At 39.5% G+C, this 14,892-nt stretch overlaps 1 protein-coding gene across 2 annotated transcripts in view; it reads right to left on the reverse strand.

Moving 5' to 3' along the window:
* Window positions 1-14,892, reverse strand: part of tpst1 (tyrosylprotein sulfotransferase 1) — a 74,138-nt gene that overhangs the window by 40,108 nt on the left and 19,138 nt on the right. For both annotated transcript variants that reach the window (XM_041811365.1, XM_041811357.1), the window contains exon 2: window positions 5,676-6,711. In XM_041811365.1, coding sequence (XP_041667299.1) covers window positions 5,676-6,532 — 857 coding nt within the window. In that variant the 5' untranslated portion in view covers window positions 6,533-6,711. The remainder of the gene's footprint in view (window positions 1-5,675; window positions 6,712-14,892) is intronic.

Here is a 14,892-nt window from a genome sequence, read left to right on the forward strand (position 1 = left end):
GATTTGTAACATCCTTGGATCCTCTACAGGTGGCGGCTTAACCTGATTAAGGGGCACAAAAGTCATCCTTACTCATCCTGCTAAATAGGCTAAATAGTGCAGCTAGGCTGATTAATAACTGCTAATAAGTTTAGGACATTAAATTAGTTGTATTATGCAACTGGTGCAATTATTTTATGTTGCCAAAAAACTGTATATTTTTAAGATTATCACCAAAAGGAAAACTTTCACTCATATAGTCATTAATAAAGATGTCATTTCAGTCAAGTTTTTCACAATAAAAGCCCCATCATGACAACACTGAAAAGCTTTCTTTTCTAAACACTCAAATCAGGATTTTTTTTTCCCTAGAGGCAGGCACTTAACACAACTCAGATATCTGAAAATACAACGCAGGAGAGAAAAACTTCAGATCATTTAGACTTAGTTAGAAGTTACAACATCCTGAGGGGTAAACACACAGAGACTAAAACAGCATCTTCCTCTGGTCTCAAGCACACACAAGTGTCACACAGGTTTATTCTGGGGGGGTGATCACAAAATAAACTCTCACTTTCCAACAGAAATCTATGACTCTCCTCAAGTTCTTTTACTTTTAATACAATAAACTGATTGTCTTTCCTCTAAGTTAGAGATTAGTTGTAGGTAAATCAGCAATAAAGACCTAGAACCAGCCTCAAAGCAATCAGTTGAAATAACTAAAATAAACTTCTAATGTTCAAGAGCAAGACATTTTGGCATAGTTAAAACACTTTCATTAATAAAACAGCCTATTATTTGAATACAATAAGCTATTTTTTCCTGAATGAAGGCTCAGGAAACTTCAGTTCAGGAAAGTTCAGAAGCACAAGAAGGAAAGATAAATGAATTCTGCCACTAATAGGACACACCAGCCATAAAAGGAGAAATTACACCTTCTTATTAAAAACCATGACTGTTCTCTCATGCAGACAATAACAAACCAAGGCTAAAACGTCTCCAGAGGATATGACTCTGGCGCTACGTGGCAGGAAGGCGGTGGTAGTAGAAGGGAAGAGTAGGGGGAGTCTGGGTGGGGGCGGTGAGACAGAAGTAAGGAATGAGATTGGACCCCTTAGAGTTTCCTCAATGACTTCAGAGGGCAACCTCCCAAATCACTGAAACCAAAACAACCGTGACACCAGGCAGGGCCATTAGCAAGCCCCTCATACAGTACAGCAGATGTAATCATGTGTGTTTTAAGTTGCTAATGAGAAAGTTCCTCACTGTGAGCAGCAGTAGGATGTTAAATTTCCAGACAAAACCCAATGATGGAAAGTCTGGAGGACTTGTGAAAACATGAGGATATGTTTCAAGGCCAGAGGTGCATGCTTATTTTCAAGGCCAGGGGGAACTGAGATTAAGGAGGATGTGATACTAACGAGTTGACATACTGCTACCTACATGTCATTTTTCTTTAGGTTAACAGCTGAGGCACACTTTCCCTGCAGGCCCAAAAGTGAAAAGTTGAACAGAAACTGACACGTCTACGTTTTCTACAGCCATGGGAAGAAAGAATAGGAGTGCTGAGCTTGAAGGGAATTCCACCATTTTAAACCTATGCCCTCGTCTATATAAAATGCAAACTGATCTATTTTAGAAAATTGTTTGTACCCACATCAATTAAAGTTTTTATTATGTAACTTGAGGCAGTGTGGGTTAGACTTAAGCATCATCATTTTTACTTTCAAGTTAAAGTATTTTAAAGTGCAATATGCTGTATGTGTGGTTTTCATCGGTATGTGCTTCTGTGTTTACATATAGATTGTGGTTTTCTTTTAATTTTCTCTATTCTTTTAGTACAAGTGGAGAGGCAGATAAATGTCTGCAGAACCTGGAGTCAAAGACAAAATTCTTTTAGGGGACAATGAAGGAGCTCGTCTTTGCAATACGCCAATACTTTGGGATACTGTGTGTTAAGAAGGGAACATTGTTTTTTTCTTGTTTTGTTTTGTTTTGTTTTTTTTACATTGGAGAGTACCAAAGTTGTGTAACAAAAAAATCAGATACACATTCATATTTTAAACTGAGAGGTGCCCTAACCAAGCAAGAGAGAGAGAGACAGCTCGATAGCGACTGTAAGTCAACACTGAGATTAAGGAGCAAGAAGGAGAGTCATAAGCTACAAGGAGCTGACTCTGAGAAATAGAAAGCTAATTTCAGACGGTTTTAAATCTATTATGCTCTACAAAACAAAGAAATACATCAACACCTCTGCACAAACGTGCAGGAAAGTGGAAGATTCTGTTTGAATGCCACCTCTGCCCTCAGTCACAGATGATACACCAGTGACTGTTTCATTCATCAGATCTCTTTAGCATTTCATTGTAATGCAAGCTTTAACATTATTTTCTGTTGACAGAGAGCAGAGGAGAGAGACAGCTACATTACCGAGTACCTTTAAGTTTTTCTACAAGTCTTTATGTATGGACTGATGGCAGCTTCACAACCCTGCACCTACACTGACACTCATAAAAAGTCCTAACCCGGAATATTAGAGACCACAAACGGTCATAATATTTAACCACTATTGTGTCAGCATTGAACGATGCGATTAATCTGCAGCTGCAGAGGAAGGAACATCTAGTAAAAATGAAGTCCTGTAAAGCTGTAAAAGTTTATCAGCAGTTAAATTTCTCTATCACAGAGAAATAGCAGTTTCCCAACAGTGCATTCCAAACATTTCCCAAAACTCATAAAAGCCTCCGATTGAAAAAAAAAAAAAAAAAAAAAAATCAACTGAAAATGAATCACAACATGTACCTTTTATAGATGGTGATTCAGTTTGTCCTCACTGGATGTAGTTACTCTTGTGAGCTGGAAGTACCTCAACGGCCCCTTAGCAGAGATCAAACATCCGAACAGAGTAACAAGAGGTTGCTGACACCGCATTTAGCTAAGAACTACACTTAAACGTTATACGACAGACAACAAGACAATGGAGCTATTTCAGAGCAGAGAGACTACCTAACAAAAATATCTATTCTGAAAAGGCATCAGGTGGGCCTGGCAAGTGTTTACTCCGAAATTAGAGAGTTCAGTAACATAACTACAAGGAGGAGTTTCTCCCAAAGCTGCAAACGAGAGGGATCAAACACACAGCAACAGAAGCAAGAATAACACCTCACTCTGTCCTAAAATTACCAAGATCACAGTACAGACAATGATTCCAGCAAACTATGAAGATACAGCACACTTTTAAACTAACAATTTCCTTGTTTTTCTTATTATGGCCAATACATTTTTTTAGATAAAGCAGATCCTCTTCTGATTCCACATAATTTTTCCTACAACCTATTTGATCCATAAACATCAGAATTACAATAACAACATAAGACATAATGGCTGTCAGTTGCTGCACCTAAGATGGTTAAGAATATAAGTATGGAAGCAAACAACAATTCAGGTATGGGATTTGGGTTCAGGAGAGAAAAGAGGAAATATGGGAGCCAGGAATGACAACCAGGGTAAAACTCTTCCATGTTAGCTGTTCAAATTTTAATAAAAATGAAAATAGTTTTTAAGAACAGCAACCTAGATTTAACATGGAAGATACTGCCCAGACTCTTTAGCATCAGCCAAAGACTTAACCTGCCCACAGACCGGGTATGCAGGTGAAGCATGCAATGCTGGTTTGTTTAGTAGGAAGAACTGAAAACGGATCCACAGGTTTGGATGTACACAGAAACTTTTAGGGACCAGGGAGCATTGCCATCTCTCTCTTCTGCTCTCTGTCTGTCAGCAACAGACACCAAGGTGTGCTTTTTAGTAAGATGCTAAAGGGACTTAATCTACTCTGAAATAGTTGGTGTGGTAGAGGCTGTGACAGATGGTAGAAAAGAGACATTCATTGTGAGCAGGAAGTAGTGCAACTTCAGCAGCAATCAAACAAAATCCTTCACCTGATTGTGCATTCCTATATAGGTGGTGTGTTTCTAAGTACTTTAGATCATAACTGCTGTCAAACAATGAGGAAACTACATGTGATTATGCAGGATCATCACTTTGTTACTACCCCATTCCCTTTCTCTTCTTGGGGCTCAGCGCTGCTCGCTCTCTCTCCCTCCCCCTCTCTCTTTCAATTTCAATTCAACTGACTTCAGTTTAATTTCCAAAGCAATGTAAAAAATTATAATAATAATAATAATAACACCTGCAGAAAAAAGACAACTGGTACCTAAAATCTTGGTTTAACTTTAAACACTGGATAAAAATGTAGAAATTATTTTTTTTTCAATATGCAGATGTCCTGTTTATGGAGGTGATGTGGTGCTTGAGGTTCTTCTATGGTCACATCAGCTCACGTATTGTGCTTCAACACTTGCACACTGTTGCACTTCACCCAGCAGATAAGAAAGCATCTGTTCATAGTTCAGGCAGGTGATTCATTTTGTTTGCTAGTGAAAAGTGGAAAGAACCCGTCTCTGATGTCCTTGTATAAGGACAAATGGTTAGAAAGTGCAGCTCTGTTTCCGCCTCCTGTTGGCTGCAGTGTGTAAGCAGTCTGTCTGTGGCTTTCTCTCTCAATACACAGTCAAACATTTCCATTGCCGTGGGTCAGTCACTGTGCTTAAGTATCCTGCAACTGCATATTTCCTATTATGGGACAAGTAACATTCCAGTTTGCTATGTTTTCTGGTTGATTCTTGCCAATGAACTAAATAGTTTTCTGTTTGTAGTTGAATAATTTGGTTTAAGCTGGTCGGTTTTGTGTCTGAGGACTCTGAAGGTAAACAGAGTCTCTGTACCTGTAGTTGTCTAAGGGGAAGCTCTCAGCAGTCTCTGAGGGTCAGGATGTTGTTTTGATGAGTACTTTATAGATGAGTACGAAATTTAAATGCTCTCCTAAGTATTTTGATGAGTAAAGGATATCATCCTAGTTCTGCTCTGCATGCAGGATGGAGTTGCAGAATTCCCTATGCAGAGTCTCAAACTGTTGTTTGTCCCATTTTGTAAAGTCTTGGTGTGCGAGTGAACACCAGCCCTCACAACCATAAAGAGAAATGGGCTCTATTACTGCCTCCAATTTTTTGATCCAGATTTTATTTGGAATTTCTAATTATATGCACCTTTTGATTGTGTAAGAAGCCCTTCTTGCCTTGTCCCCCAGGTTGCTCACAGCTTTATTCTAGTTTCCTGTGGTGCTGATCTCAAGGCCAAGGTGTAGTTTTAGTGTGTTCAATGACGACTGTTTTTAGACAGAATTCATACTGGTGGAGCTGGGATGTGTTTCTCTTTTGGAAAAACATAATTTTGGTTTTGGTTAGAGTTACTGTGCATCTCTCTCTTTCACTCTCTCTCCATTTCTCTCACTGGTTAAAAATAAGAGAATTTCTGCCTATGAAATGTAAAAATAAATATTGTGTTGTTTAAACCACATGATATGAAAAAAGCAGCAAACTTTGACAACCGTGACAAACCTCATTAAAGTATCTTTGTTAATACACATTTGATAGGGTTATCATGTATTTACTTTATGCATGTTAATATTTTAAAGGCCACGCAACCAAAAAGCATGGTGTATCAGTCAGTTTTGAACAATTTCAGTACATTTTAACAATATTACTACAATACTGATAACCATGATCATTTTGGTTACAATAATACTGACATGAAATTTTCCTATTGTAATATTTCTAGTAGTCAGTGGTACTTACTTTGAAAGAGAAACCCCTCCAGCTTTCCCAATTAGCTCCTCGTGGTGGAGGACGGCATCATTCCAAGGAATGTCCAGGAATTTCAGCAGTGTTCTCATCCATTTCTCTGGATGGAGGACCAATTGTTCATAGTGCACAGGCAGACATTTGTCTGCTGCCTCCAGGCACTGAGTGTACATAGTCTCTATGGCCCGGTTCCACTTGGTCAGGCAGTCCCGGTAGCTGCCCAAGTCAAAGCCCGCAATGGTCACTTTCCGTGAGATCATGGAGTGGACCGAGGCTCGACCGTCACGAATCATGAGCACAAACTTGGCACGGGGAAAGATCTTGGCCAGGTAGGAAAGCGACTTCAGTGCAAAAGGGTCCTTGTTGCAGAGGAAGTTGGCAGGCTCTCCATGTTTGACAATTATTTCCAGCAGGAAGGCCTGCATGGCGGCGTCCAGCACCTCATCTGTCACTCCAGCCTCATCCAGGCGCATTTTCTCCCTACCTGAGCGGCTCCACATCTGCTTCATGGCGAGGATTCGCGGGATGACGCGGGTTTCCTCTCCACAGCGCACCTCAGGGTGGGCATCGAGCATGGCTCGCATCAGCGTGGTCCCGCTGCGGGGCACTCCTCCAATGAAGATGAGTGGCATGTCTTTGTTGTAAACAAATGGCGTGCTGAGATTCTGGCCTGTCCGTAAGGTTGTCCTCATGCTGCCCCCGAGCGCCGACAGTGGCAGGATCCCGCCCGGCTGGCTGCGCTCCTCAATGCGATGGTGGCACTCCATGGCATGGCGGCCCAGGTAGAAGACGGTGACTGAGCTGATGACCAAGCAGGCCACCAGCAGGTTCTGTTTCAGCTTGCCGATCATGTTGAAGCCCACAGGTGGGAAAGGACAACAGCACCACAGGGGCAATTTAGGGGGAGGGGCGGGAAAAAGGGACTGAAGGGTAATTAAGGTTCCCAACCTTTATGGTTGCTTGCTGGGAACCGGGCTTGGGTCGAGGTCCCTGGTGCAGAGCAGTCGTTGAGTCCCCAGCTCCATGAGGCCTGGATTTAAATAAAATAAAGTCAAATTAGTGATAACATTTATAATAAAAAATTAAACATCAACTTCAACAACCACACACATTGAAATAATGTGTGGTTAACAACGGACTCTGTTGCTTTGTCTGACAGTTTCATGTTGTTTTTTTTTCCACACTGAGTTTTGCCTCCAGAGACCCCCACTCCCCTCCAATCAAATCAAACAGGGAGGAAAGTTTTCCTGAGGTGCATGTATGAACTGCTAACTCAGGAAGAGTTCAGAGATTGTCTGTATGCACTTTTCAACAAATTCCCAGGAGAGCATACAGTGTTTAACAAATTTATTAGACCACCTGTCATAAAAATGAGAAAATAAATATTTTAGAAATCTTTCAAAAACTTGTTTAAAATTAAAAGTGTCATTGTTATTTATTTAGCAAATAACAACTGAAACAACTAAATAGTCCTTTTTCACACATAATAACCCAAAAACTTTATATTTTGTATGGTCTCCTTTGGTTTTGATAACAGCTTGCATTCTTGCTGCCATTGTTTTTATGTACTTTTCCACAATCTCTTTTGTTATTGAGTTCCAAATAGTTTCTAGCTGTTCCCACAGACTGCTTTAGATGAAATGTATGTGCCATCAATCTTTGAATCTACTAAATCCCAAATTTGTTAAATAGGATTCAAATCCAGCTTTGACTTGGCCAGTCCATCAGTTCCAGTACTCCAGATTCCTTTTTCTTGCTCAAATAGTCTCTGCACAGCTTTGAAGTATGCTTGGGGTCATTGTCTTGTTGGTATATGAACCCACGACCAATCAGATTCAGTCCAGAAGGGATTCCAAGATGCACTAAGATATGGTAGACATTCTTGTTCATGATACCGTCGATTTTCACTCATTTACCCAGACCTTATCCACAAATGGAACACCATACCATAATGGAATCTCCACCGTGTTTCACTGTGGGTGCAATGCATCTGGCATCAAAACATTCTCCAGCTTTTCTGCGAACATAAACACGACGATGCTGACCCAAGAGTTCAAACTTGGACTCATCCGTCCAGAGTACCTTCTTCCTGTCATCAACAGTCCAGTGTTTGTGCTCCCTGGCAAATCTGAGGCATTTCTAGATGTTTGCAGGCCTCAACAATGGCTTCTTAGCAGCTATTCTTCCCTTTAAGCCTTGTTCCATCAGTCGTCTGCTTATGTCATTCTGGAGACTTTCTCAGACTCTGATCTACAAGCATTCATCTCTGCCTGAAGATCAGCAGTGGTCTTCCTTCTGTCTCTAGTACTTCAAATCTTGAGGTGTCTGACATCTGCTTCAGTTAACTTTCGTTTCCTGCCTCTTCCTTGGCGCATTTTGTGAGTACCAGTCTCGGCAATTGATTCCAAAGCATACTTGACCACACTGTGAGAACACTTTATGTCTTTCCTATTTGTCTCAGAGACCATCCAGCATCATGAAGTGCTTTAATGCGGACTCTTTCATTTTCAGTGAACTCGCCACGTTTTACCATTTTGAACAGGAATGAGGAATTTCAAACTGAATTCACCTTTTTATACCCAAATTTGAGCCAGCTCACTGGGCTTCTCTAGGAAGTCAGAAATTAATCAAGCATAACATTCAACCACTAAAACTCATTTTTCTGTTCAGGAATGCAAGTAAATAACCATAATTTAACAATAATAATTATATTTTAGCATTAAAAATATCATTTTGGTTAAAGAGCTTCTATATATTGGTGTATTAACCATCGCAGAAACACAAAAAATGATTTTGGTATTACCAATGCTGTTAATTTAGGGCAGCTGTGGCATAAACCTTACTTTGGGTGGTGGTGTAATAAATATGTTAAGCACTGTATGTGAAAACAGCTTTTGTGATAACCATCAAATATAACTTCAGACTGTGATGGGTTTGGTCATTTACACCCTGATCCAAATGTGAAACTTCATGTTCCAGAACTTAAAATAACTCCAGCTGAATTTCAGGCACTAACAAACTACACTGTCATTACTGAGCAAGGATCAAACACATCTCAGAACAAAAATACAGAGGAGACATTTGTCACAAAGACTGATCACAGCCTTCTCTTTAGCCGACAGGCCTTCAGATCTCAGGCCAGCATCACTGTGCAATTTTCACCAAGCACAGAGGCTTTCATTACCAACATGACAAAGAAATACTTCTAACACAATTTATGACAATAAAGATGTCACAAAGAAACATTAAACTTGTCTAAAAAAAGCCATTTTTATGGACAGAAGAAAAAGTTAGACTCAAACAGAAAGACAGCAATTGTTTTTTATGCAAACCTTTGGATTTTATTTCTAAGTTTAGTAGGTGTACTGCCCCAAAACCACAGCTAGAAATGACTCACCTAAGATGTGTGGTTTTCCAGCAGTAGTTTGTCTTAAACAGTAGTAGCCAAAAAAGTGTTGATAAATTATTTAGAGGAGAATATACTAGCATCTGTTTGGATGCACATTTCCTTAAATGCACCGCTTTCCACATTATTAAGCAAATTACATTTTTTCTCTTATTTTTCTAAATATTAATGCAAATGACTATCAGAATATTTTTTAAGTCATCAGCCGTTAGAGCATAATTCAAATGTTTTTTAACAAACTTCATAATGATAACCAAAATAAAAACCTCAAAATGCACTGTTCCACATTATTAAGCAAAACAGAGTTTTAAAAGATTTTTTTAGGTTGTAAAGAACTGAAAATGGTCATTTGTTGAATTTGCAGCATTAGGAGGTCATATTTACTGAAATCAAAAGCTATTTCAATCAAAAACATCTCAACAGGCAAAGTTCCATGTTAACATATGAGCCTTTCTTTGATATCACCTTCACTATTCTTGCATCCATTGAACTTGTGAATTTTTGGAGAGTTTATGCTTGAATTTCTTTGCAGGATGTCAGAATAGCCTCCCAAAACTGCTGTTTTGATGTGAACTGCCTCCCACCCTCATAGATGTTTAGTTTGAGGATGCTCCAAAGGTTCTCGATTGGGTTGAGATCAGGGGAGGATGGGGGCCACACCATGATTTTCTCTCTTTTTATGCCCATAGCAGCCAATGACACAGAGCTATTCTTTGCAGCATGAGATGGTGCACTGTCATGCATGAAGAAAATTTTGCTATAAGGCACTGCTCTTCTTTTTGTACCATGGAAGAAAGTGGTCAGTCAGAAACTCTATAAACTTTGCCCAGGTCATTTTCACACCTTCAGGGACCCTAAAGGGGCCTACCAGCTCTCTCCTCATGAATCCGGCCCAGAACATGACTCCGCCCCCTCCTTGCTGACGTCACAGCCTTATTGGGACATGGTGGCCATCCACCAACCATCCACTACTCCTCCATCTGGACCATCCAGGGTTGCACGGCATTCATCAGCAAACAAGACTGTTTGAAAATGAGCCTTCATGTATTTCTGGGCCCACTGCAACCGTTTCTGCTTGTGAGCATTGGTTAGGGGGGGCTGAATAGTAGGTTTATGCATGACTTCAGGCCTCTGGAGGATCCTACACCTTGAGGTTGGTGGGACTCCAGAGGCACCAGCAGCTTCAAATACCTGTTTGCTGCTTTGTAATGGCATTTTAGCAGCTTCTCTCTTAATCTGATGAATTTGTCCACCAGAAACCTTCCTCATTATGTCTTTATCTGCACGAACCCGTCTGTGCTCTGAATCAGCCACAAATTTCTTCACAGTACAATGATCACAATTAATTTTCATGAAATATCTAATGTTTTCATTCCTTCTCTAAGGCATTACACTATTTGAGGTTTTTTGGCAGCAGAGATCCTTTTTCTTTCCCATATTGCTGAAACCTGTGGCCTGCTTAATAATGTGGAATAGTGCATTTTGAGGTTTTTATTTTTTAAAAAATAATGGTTATCATTAGGACGTTTGTTCAAACACATTTGAATTATGGTGTAAAAGCTGATGACTTGAAAAATATTCTGTCATTTGCATTAATATTTAGGAAAATAAGAGAAAAATGGCATTTGCTTAATAATGTGGAAAGTGGTATACTTAAACAAGTCAAAAAATGTTAGTAATTTGAGTTTCACAAATCATTTCTTAAAGCTCCAGTTATCCCAGAGTCTGGTTATGCTTATTCTGCTTAATGCTAAATAGCTATCAGGTTCAGTTTACAAGGGATTCCTTTCCCTATTCCCATTAAACCAGATTTTAAACTAGGACTGGTTGACTAGTCTAAAGAAAACACTCAGAAAACAGACAAAGTTGAGCAAAATTCTTCCAGCACTGCTTCAAACTGTCCAAAAACCATACTGCTTGTAGCCTTTTAAATAAACGTCTGAGATAGTTCATCACATTTTTAGTTTTAAAATTAATGGCTACATATTTCAAATGACACAAAGTTGTAAGAACAAGACGGTGGGGGATCACAGCAAGCAATAAATATGTTGCTGACGCTACACCAATAAAATGATAAAGCATAGTGCAACCTAAAGCCATTTCGTGTAAGGAAGGAAGCATGTCTGATATGGTTAAGCATTCACTTTAACATGGTGTCAATCTTAGGAAATGCAGCCTAATCTATAGAGAGGCATTCGTTTAATATCAGGATCAGTCAATATCTGCCTGGTTGAAGAACATCAGTTACTGGCATATAATGTAGCATGAACAGATATCTGTAGCCAGTGTTTATCTGTTGTGTCCAGTCAAATTGTTGGTAAAGTTGGAGTATTACACTAAAAGAAGTGACAAAAATTATAGGTATCTGCACCTACAATCAGCTAAAATGTTATTCTAAACATCATCATCATTATTGGACTTCCCATCCACAATAACACCACAGCCATTAGTAGCTGTAGCATCTTGTTAAGTTCATGTACAAAGCACAGTGTAACACCAGTGTTGTCAGGAATGCAAAATGCATTATTGATATAGATTTAAAGCATCAATGAGCAACTTTTCCATCTTAAAAATAGTCTCAAAGTTGATCTAATATTACAGTTTGTTTCAAGATAAAGAAATGTGTCCACAGAGTGCCCTGTTTGCTTGCATTTGGCACAATGTAACTCTGGCAGCAGGCTGAGGTTCTCTCATGAGAGAAGTGAGAATAGCTGTAGGGCACTAGTTCAAACACTCCTTTCCACTCCTGAGCTGGCTATGTTGCTGCTAGATGGGTTAGTAACGTGAATATACTCCACATGCAAACAGTTTGCAAACAACAGGCTGTAGATGCTAGCAGCATCATATTTGCAGAAAATCAAATATTACTGCATTTTGTCAGTCAGGATGGTTCACAGGCTTCTTATAATGTTCTGTATAACTCAAAATTCAAGACTCATTGAGATGAATGAGTGGAATCACATTTACAAAAACAGAGAAATACTAAAACTACAAAGTAAGTGAGAGTCAGAATCCCACCCACCCCACTCCATGCGAACTAAGGATCTGTTTGGATGCATCTTTGCTGAAATGACATAACACACCGTCATCTCCATCATCTGCTTGGAATTTGATTATCACTTTTCCCTTTCTCAGCAGATACACAACCGCTGATTGACGTTTAATATCCTGGGAGAATTAAAACGTCAGAAGCCACATGGAGATCTTACAGTGATCACATACAGCTATGTTTAGAAACGCTGGCAACGTTGACTGCTGCACAGAGCAAAATTCAACAATCTCCATCTGTGCCTGGAGCTGACAACCATACACACACAAACACCACAAGAAAGAGGGTGATAAATAAAAGAGAGGGAAATACTGCTGAAAATACCTGACAGTGATATATTGAAGATACCATGGAAAAAAAGGTTTAATTAAATTTAACAAACCATTTCAATTACCATCATCATTATCCATTTTAATCAGCCAATCTGAGAACATTTACTAAATACTTTTCATTGAGCCATTTCAAAAGAAAAACTGACTATTTCTGAATTTTAGTCATCTGGGTAATCTGAAAGAGTCCATGCCAATGTAAACAGCAGTGGTGTGCTATGAGTTGCAGGTTGTATCAGTTTGCAAGCTTATTTTGCTTATGCCTAGGGATGGGTACCAAATTCGGTACTTTTATAGGTGCTGACCGAATTCCACTACTACCTCCAAGTATTGAGTCGTGTAAAATCAAACAGTACAAAATTTCAGTACCTAAACGCATCCTTGTGACCGTGAGAGAGTGGAAGTACAGCATTGCACGAACATGGGTGTATTGACAAAGCAAACATGGAGATCGAAGGTATGGCTCCACTCTTAAATGCAGATTACGCTGCATTATTGGTGACGTGTAGTGCAAGGCTTACCACAGCAATAATTCAAATCTGAGGAAGCAAAGTGATGAATAATGACTCAGATCAGTGTTCGCTGCTTCTGCTTCCCTCTCTCTTACTCACCCACCTACCTCTCTCCCCCTCTCTCAAATCAAAAACTTCAAACAGCGTGATTTGCCCATTTGTCATGTGGCTATCAACCATGGAGATATACCAGATAAAAGCACAAGTTTGTTCTCTCTAATGGACACTCAATTAAGCTTGAACGCACCCAGGCGCGGTAAGGATTGCTCAGTGTGAGTGCATCCTAAGGGTTCCTCTACATGTCTCCAACAGGACGTGTAGTTCATGGTAGAAGTAGTAGTTTCATTAGTAGTTTGAAATATTTTAATGTGTAAAGCATTATACTTTTATTTATTCAGAATCCATCTTTTATTGTTCATTTGTTCTGAGCTTATTCACCCTCGATGGACCATCAACACACATTTTCCAAGAGGGGAAAGGAGAGGTATAGGAGGAGGAAGGGCTGACTTTTCCTTTAATACATTCAATATCTTAAAAAAAAGAAGAAAAAAAAAACACTGAGTAGGTTTTTCATGTTGGAGTAATTTGTAAAAACACTTGTGATGTACATTACAAACAGTGTTTGATGTTGTTTGATATATTTGATATTTGATACTGTTTTGATATGGAGAAGTCTTGAGTCTTTGTGCTTACATTAATGCCAGTGGAAGTTCAGATCTCTTCAGCTATGGAATCAGCAGTGTTTTTTACGACTTTTACGCACCATAGGCCTTGGCAGTTGTTGACCCCACTCTGTGATTTCAAGTGGTCCTCTGTTTCATGGCTGAGTTGCTGTTGCTCCTAAACGCCTCCACATGGCAAAATGCTTGATTTTATACACCTGAAGTAATGGGTCTGATTGAAACACCCAAATTCAATAATGGACAGGTTTGGCCAAGTACTTTTTTCCGCATAATGAAAATTACTTCAGCTTTACTTGAAAAAGGCACATATTCCAACCCACTGAAATAAACTGTGACCCACTTTGGGGTCCAGTGCCACCAGTTGAGAACCACTGCTCTAGAAAAGCATTATTGTAAACACATTTTATTATGACTTTTAAATGTCAAATAATAATTCATCATTAAATAATAACTTGCAGCTCCTCAGTGGCAGGTAAACTGAAGAACATGCTGAAAAGCACCTCTTTATAAAAGCAGGAAATGTATTGTAAACCAGGAATAAGTTTGAATAGAAAATTAATTCTGAATTTAAACGCCACCCTACAGAATTGGAATTGGAATTGAATGAAATCATGAGAATATGAAAGACTCACAACTCTGGTAATTGTATTTCATGCACATCTTGACACTGCAGCAGACCATTAATAAAAGAGCCTGCGTGACATCTGGCCTTCGGCCCATGTTGACCCAACTTAAGCTTGACTTTGTTTTTTTTTTTTGTTTGTTTTTTTTTTTTTAACAAAAGACAGAGACATATTCTGTATCACTGCTTAGCAAAAAAGTATCCTGATATGATTTTTGGTCCTCATCGCCCAGCCCTAATATCCTGTCCTGTATTATGACATTTTAAGCTAGGTTGGGACAGACCAGTGCTGAGCAGTGCCTTCCTCAACCATCTGTTTCCCCTCTCACACTCATTTGCCAACTTCTCCTCAGCGGTTCACTCATTCCTGATTGGCCAAGCAGCCGTTGATGCATTTAAGCAAACATCCTTGACTGTTAACTCGTCGTTACACAAGTGAGGAGCGTTTCACAACAAAACATTACAGCTAATTCCTCACATTAGCCTCCCTGTGAGAGGAGCTCATGCAGGACTAAGCTGCAGATAAATACTAGGTTTTTCCTCCGCAGCGTGACTGTGGAATGTAGAAAAGAAACACCTAAAAGAGTGTGTGGAGCTTGTACAACACTTG

The sequence above is a fragment of the Cheilinus undulatus genome, linkage group 2 (genome assembly GCF_018320785.1).
Source record: "Cheilinus undulatus linkage group 2, ASM1832078v1, whole genome shotgun sequence".
Lineage (NCBI taxonomy): Eukaryota > Metazoa > Chordata > Actinopteri > Labriformes > Labridae > Cheilinus > Cheilinus undulatus.